Genomic DNA, 7,500 nt, shown 5'->3' on the forward strand with positions numbered 1-7,500 from the left:
CAGATATCTGTCTGTTCTCACCCACGTTTCATGACTTCAGAAGTTGTATTTCTGGAGATACTGAACCTTTAAAGGGCTTCACAGCTAAGACATTTTTAAAAGATGAAATAGAGAATTTCCCAGGTGTGAAAAAATTGATGAAATTCTCCAAATTCTGCCAGTTTTTTTTAAAGAAATCATAGAACTTAGTTTTTGGCCCCAATTAGCACAATTATGAAGACTGAACAAAATCAGCGTTTCTGACTTCAGTCTGAAGCTGCAGAGACTTCCTTTATTAATGAGCTGAACGTCGATCACATCTCTGAAGTCCTGAAAACCACTCAGAATGAAGAACACTCGTCTTCATTCTACTGATTAGAGTCATTCCATCAAACATCAGTCAGAGCCCCAGACCAGAACCTCCTCAGAACATCTGGTTCTTCATCTCCAGTAACTTTATCAATAATCAGACTTCTACCTTCATACTGGGAATATTTCCAGAGTTCCAGGTTCTTGAAGTCCACAGAGGAGAACTTCCCCTGGAGAAAGTTCTAGAGTAGACCTACCGACAACTGGACAATTGGTAGGTCTACTCTAGAACTTTCTCCAGGTGTCAGTAGGTCTACTCTAGAATTTTCTCCAGTTGTTGGTAGGTCTACTCTAGAACTTTCTACAGTTGTCGGTAGGTCTACTCGAGAACTTTCTCCAGTTGTCAGTAGGTCTACTCAAGAACTTTCTCCAGTTGTCAGTAGGTCTACTCTAGAACTTTCTCCAGGGCACGTTCTCCTTTCCTGCTTCCAGTCTTTCAGTTTAGTCTCACTGAGAACATTCCAGGTCCTTGAAGTCCATAGAGGTGGATCCAGATTTATCACTTTTTAATGGACTTTTTCCATCATTTCTGATCCTCAGAACTTCATCAGTCCAGCAGATAGAACCATGACATTTAGGAGAAGAAACACATCTGAGTTCTGGGAAAAACTAACACCACTTCAGTTTTGCATCCATCCAGGTGTCACAGTCTAAAGAATAAATTCATTTTTTGCTATGCAGGATTTTTTTCCTAGAATTTTGGAATCATTTTGATGATTTTCATCATTCTTAACAAATTTAGGCTTTTCAGACAAATTTTAAATCTGTAGTGGACACTTATTGACTCATTTTGGTTCACGTTTGGACAATCTTTGATCATTTTGTACAAATTTTAAGTGATTTGGGGAAATTTTTGAGTGACTGAACAAATTTCATGTCATTTTGAATCATTTTCAACAACTTTTAGGTAATTTTGGACAAAGTTTGAGTCATTAAGGACTGGATTTTTGTCAGACAAATTAAAGCAAAAAAAAAAAACTTAAGTTATTTTGATCATTTTTTGAGTACATTTGGACAGCTTTTTGTAATTCTGGACAAAATATATGTAGTTTTATGTACATTTTCTCTATAACCAGGTGTGATCATCAGTATTATGGGATGTATCCTAGTGTGAACAGTTCAGAGTCCTAGAAACAATCATTGATTCCCTGGATGTGTTTCTGGTTTCTGATAATCCACCAGTGAAAACATTAGAAGGTGATTGTGGGTGAATTTTAGTGCTGGTAGGTGGTTGGTCAGAACTGGACCAAGGACCATCTGGAGACTGGGCGAACTTTAATGTTGGTCGGAGCAGGTTCTAGTCACTGTGAAGGTAGAAATTTGTTTCATTAAATAAAGTTACTGTCGGCAGGTTCTGTGGAGGTTCATACAGTTTGGGTTGATTTTATACCGTTTTATCAGTGGAGTCAGAAACAGAACAAATTTTCAGTAGAAGTGCAAATATATTTCATCAGTTTTTGCAGAACTTCCAGAACTCCTCACCATGAGAAGGTTGTGGGTGTGGTAGTGTTTTAACTGGATGAGGAGGTCACAGGTTTAATTCCTGGTGGCTTCAGTCCAGCTTCAGGTCGTCTGTTTACACCACCAGAGCCATTCAGACTGAGCTCTGACGTTAGAACGGAGGATCAGAACTCTGGTCCTGCTTCATGGAGCCATGTTACCGATTCCTTCTTCCTCTATTGGAGACCAGTTACAGTTTGTGACTCTTTTCTTTTGCACACTTAAATCTGATGGTTTGAAGAGGAGGAATGAGCGGCCTGGACCTCGTCAGAATCAGCTGATGATGACTTCATTTCCTGCTGGTTGATCAAACGTCAGAAACTTTCCAGCTTCATACATTCAGGTTTTATCAGAGCATAAGTCCAAAACCCCCAAATTAGCTTCCTGGGAGGTGTGATGTAAACATTCAGAGACTTTAAAAACCTGATCTGTGTGATTTCTCCTTCTAGACGTGTTTCCTTCTCTGCTCCCAGAGCTCCTGCAGCGTTTCCAGCCTTCCTGGAGTCTTGTTCTGTCCACATGTTGGCTGGGATGAATCCAAACACACCTTCAGCTGAGTTTAGAGCCAGAATCCTGAGAGAAAAAGTCACATTTCTGACTGAAAGACAAGAACCTGAAATTAAAGGCAAAATGTAGAGAAAACAAGTAACACTTAAAGAGATTAGAGTCAGAATTCTGGGTTTAAAGTCAGAGTTTGTGGAGAAAATGGACAGAAATCAGAGAGAAAAGTCTCAAATCTGCGTTAAATTCAGAAGGAATGGGAAAAAATCCAACTTCAAAGACAGAAATTTCACAATGTGAAAATTTATAGAATATAAATTTAAATTCAGAGTTCAGAGCCAGAATTCAGAGAAATAAGGAAAAAAAAATCTGATTTTAAAGACAGAAGGTTCAGATTAAAGTCAGAGTTTAAAGATAAAAAGTCAGAATTCAGAGTTTAAAATAAGAATTTTGGGCGAATAAGAAGTCAGAATTTTAAATAATGCAAAAAATCCAAAGGAGAAAAGTCTAAATTCTGGCATCAAAGTCAGAAACTCACGAGTTTAAGTCAGAACTGAGTGGAAAAAAGTTTTAAAAAATCGGTTTTAAGACTGAAATTTGAGTTTAATGTCTGAAAAAAGTCAGAAATCTGAGTTTAAAGTCGGAATTTTGAGATTAAAGTCAATTATTTTTAAAGACATCAGAATTTGGTGGAAAAAAGTCGTCGGAATTTTATATCTGAAATTTGATATTAATGTCAGAATTCTGTGAAAAATAGTCAAAAACCAGATTTTAAAGTCAATGTGGTGTGAAAAAAAATCAGAATTCTGAGTTTTAAATTTGAAATTTGAAATTAATGTCTGAATTCTGTGACAGATGGTCAGAATTCTGAGTTGAAAGTCAAAATCCTGAGTTTTAAATCAGAAATTTCAGATTATTGTTAGAAATTTGTTGGGAAAAAAAGTGAAAATTCAGAATTTTAAATTTTAAATTTGAGATCAACAGAAGCCGGGAGTCAAAAGTCTGAGTTTAAATTCCAAGTTCTGTCTTTTAAAGTCAGAAGTTTGAGTTTTAAATCCTATATATGAGATTAAAATCAGAATTTGATAAAAGAAAAAAGTCAGAATTCAGAGTTTACAGTCAGAAATTTGAGATTATTGTAAGAATTTGTTGGAAAAACAGTCACAAATCTGTTAACTGGGGCAGGTCTTCATAGAGCCTCTGCAGGATAAATAAAGTCAGAATTCTGTGGGAGAAAAAAAATCTGAATTCTGAGTTTTAAATCAGAAATTTCAGATTAATGTCAGAATTCTGTCAAAAAAAAGTCAAATATCTGAGATTAAAGTCAGAAATTTGTGGGGAAAAGTGAAAAGTCAGATTTTTAAATCTGAAATTTGAGATCAACCAACAGAATTCAGTGATAAACGGTGAAAGAGTTTAAAGCCAGAAATTTGAGATTAAAGTCAGAATTTGGTGGAAAAAAGACATAATTGTGGCTTTAAAATGCTAAGTCTGAGCTTGTTGTCAGTCTGTGGTTTTCCCTTCAGGTGGATGTGCTCCAGCTGTTCGCATTTAAAGGTTCGTTATTCGTGGTTTTACAGAGAATCACCTGCATGAGCTCATCCTTTCCTCTCAGGTTTTCTTCCGGTTTGACGAAGCAGATTCATGAAGTTGTTTTCTGAATAATGTGGGTTCTGCTGGTTTTCCTCCTTGTCTTCATCAGCTGCTGTGTTCATTCCTTCACGTTTGAATAAAAACACTCAAATGATTTATTTATTACATCGTTATTTTAAAAAAATTTATCCTAGAACACACTTGTCTCAGTTTAAATTAGTTCTACTCTTTAATATAAATCTGGAAATTTTCTGAATGTTTCTTTTATATTTTACAAATTTGAGGGGTTTTTTCTGTTTTTGGAATACAAACATCAATAAAATTATGAAAATAGACAACAGTTTTATATGTTCAGTGTGAAATAACCTGAAAGAAATAATATCTATAAAACATCCAAAATGAACAGTGATTTTACATGTAAGCAGAGCTCTTTAATAATTCAAAGATGAATCATTAATATTATGGGTGGATAGAGAACATTAAACTGACGGTAGGTTCTGGCCATTATCAAACTTAATTATCAGTATTTTATTGTTTTGTACAAGATTTTTACAAATTTAAATATGTCCAACTACATATTTTTAAAATAACTGAATTTCTAGTTTTGCAGCAGAATTAAAACATTTTCACAAGACTTTTAATGAAAATATGTTGAATTAAATGTTCAAAAGCTATTTAAAAAAACATGGTCTCATGTAAAATAAAGCTGCACTATTTGCAATTTTACAGATTATTTAACACATTTTCCAAATACAAGAAAATTGTGAATTTACACGTAAAATATTAAATGTCTATGAAATAACACATTTTAAAGTAAATTTATGTAAAGTCTCATGTTTACAATTGACAGTTTATCATAAATACAAGAAGTGTTTAATAACGTTCAAAAAAAATTAAACATCAAATTCACTAATTTTATAGGTGGATATATTTTTAACAATAAAATAATGTGAAGTTACACATAAAAATCCACACAGTACAAAACCATTCATCTTCATCCATCCATCCATCCATCCATCCATCCATCCATCCATCCATCCATCCAACCATCCATCATCCATCTATGATCCATCCATCATCCATCCATCATCCAACCATCCATCCATCATCCAACCATCCATCCATCATCCATCCAACATCCATCCATCCATCATCCATCCAACCATCTATCCATCCATCCATCCATCCATCATCCATCCATCCATCATCAATCCATCCATCATCCATCCATCATCCATCCATCCATCATCCATCCAACCATCTATCCATCCATCCATCCATCCATCCATCATCCATCCATCCATCATCAATCCATCCATCATCCATCCATCATCCATCTATCATCCATCCATCATCCATCCATCATCCAACCATCCATCCATCCATCAAGCATCATCCATCATCCATCCATCCAACCATCTATCATACATCCATCATCCATCCAACCATCCATCCATCCATCATCCATCCATCTTCCATTCAACCATCCATCCATCATCCATCCAACCATCCATCCATCATCCATCCATCCATCCATCCATCCGTTATCCATCCATCATCCATCCAACCATCCATCCATCATCAATCCATCCAACCATCTATCCATCCATCCATCCATCCATCATCCATCCAACCATCCATCCATCATCCATCCATCCATCATCCATCCATCCGTTATCCATCCATCATCCATCCATCCATCCATCATCCATCTATCTTCTTCCTCTTGTCCGGGTTTGGGTCGTGGAGGCAGCAAAAGAAGCAGGTCATTCCAGACTTTCCTCCTCCCAGCAACACTTTCCAGCTCTTCCTGGGGGATCCCGAGGTGTTCCCAGGCCAGATGAGATAAATAATCCCTCCAGAGGGTTCTGGGTCTACCCCGGGGTCTCCTCCCAGGAGGACGTGTTCAGAAAACCTCCAAAGGAAGTCTCCTTGGAGGATCTGAATGAGATGTCCAAACCTCCTCAGCTTGTTCCTTTAGAGGTGAAGGATCAGCAGCTCTACTCTGAGCTCCCTCTGGATGTCTGAGCTTCTCCCCCTATCTCTAAGGCTGAGCCCAGACACCCTACGGAGGAAGCTCATTTCAGACGCTTGTATCCACGATCTCCTTCTTTGGGTCACTACCCAGAGTTCATGACCATAGGTGAGGGTTGGAACGTAGATGGATGGTAAACTGAGAACTTCTCCTTGAGGCTCAGCTCCCTCTTCACCATGACGGTTCAGTCCAATGCCTTCATTACTGCTGACGCTGCACCAATCCTCCATCTCTAGCTCCATTTTCCCATCACTCCTGAACAAGATCCCGAGATACTTAAACTTCCTTGCTTGGGGAAGCAACCCCCCCAACCCAGAGGGAGCAATACACCAGTTTCCTTCAGAGAACCATGGCCTTGGACTTGGAGATGCTGATCCACATCCCCACCGCTTCACACTCGGCTGTAAACCACACCAGTGCTTCTGAAGGTCTGAGGAACCAACAGAACCTCATCATCTGCAAAAAGCAAAGATGCAATCCTGAGGTCCCCAAACCAGACACTCTCCTCACCCTGGCTGATCCTTGAGATCCTGTCCATGAAGACCACAAACAGGATCAGAGACAAGGGACAGCCCTGGAGTCCAACTGGAAACTTAGGACAAAATCAACAATATTCAAATATTTTTTTACTAGATTTCTCTTCAGTGTGATGAAGCTGCTTTTCTGTAGCACTGATCCTGATTATTTCTATTCTAATATTGTTGAACCACATTTACAGGTGATTTTATTGTTTCTAAATAAGTAAATAATAGCATCAAGTCAGACTGGAAGCTGAGTTTTGATGATGAACGTAGTTTTTTTATTGGATGGTTGTTTTCTGTTGGGTTCCAGTAGATTCAGTTTTCTGGTCGTTCTTTGGTGAGTTTCAGTGTTGGAACCTGATCAAACATCTTCAGAGCTGCTGAATGAAACTCTGCTGCCGAAGGGTTTAGTTGACGCCTGAAAGCCGAGACGGCGGCTTTATTTTACCCAGAAGGCCGCTGACTGCAGCTCGTCCTCCAGAGGTTACTGCAGTTCATCTAAACAGGAAGCAGTCAGAGCTTCATCTGGACTCCAAGGGTTTGTCAGAGTGAGTTTATGAACACAAAGTTATTGACTGAATCATGATCAGTTTAATTTGGCTGCTTTAATATGAGAGTTCAAAAAAGAGTCTTTCATGTCAAAGTGACATCGATTATTAAAAAATATAAAATAAGCAGAAGGATTAACGCTCTTTAAAGTGACTCTAATGGAACAGAGCTGGTCTAGAAGTCCATGATGGATGATCTGAGGTCAGTAGTTGGAGGATAAAGACTCCTGGATCCGGAAGGTCCAGTCTCTGGTGGATCAGAACTCCTGGATAGAACTACATCATGAAGACTGAATAACAATAATAATAATAATAATAATAATAATAATAATAATAATAATAATAATAATAATAATAATAAAAAATTTATAAAGCGCTTTCAGTCAAAGTACTGTACACAGAAATAAAAACAATAAAAACTAAACAATAAAAAAAGACATCAGTAAAACAAACA

At 37.6% G+C, this 7,500-nt stretch overlaps 1 protein-coding gene across 1 annotated transcript in view; it reads right to left on the bottom strand.

The window, feature by feature from the left end:
- Nucleotides 1-6,155, bottom strand: part of LOC129347293 (PEX5-related protein-like) — a 32,018-nt gene extending 25,863 nt beyond the window's left edge. Inside the window, exon 1 of the mRNA XM_055014667.1 lies at nt 6,117-6,155. Within this exon, the coding sequence (XP_054870642.1) occupies nt 6,117-6,155 (39 nt within the window). The remainder of the gene's footprint in view (nt 1-6,116) is intronic.
- Nucleotides 6,156-7,500: the final 1,345 nt, after the last annotated feature.

Source organism: Amphiprion ocellaris, chromosome 10 (assembly GCF_022539595.1).
Source record: "Amphiprion ocellaris isolate individual 3 ecotype Okinawa chromosome 10, ASM2253959v1, whole genome shotgun sequence".
NCBI classification, from domain to species: Eukaryota; Metazoa; Chordata; class Actinopteri; family Pomacentridae; genus Amphiprion; species Amphiprion ocellaris.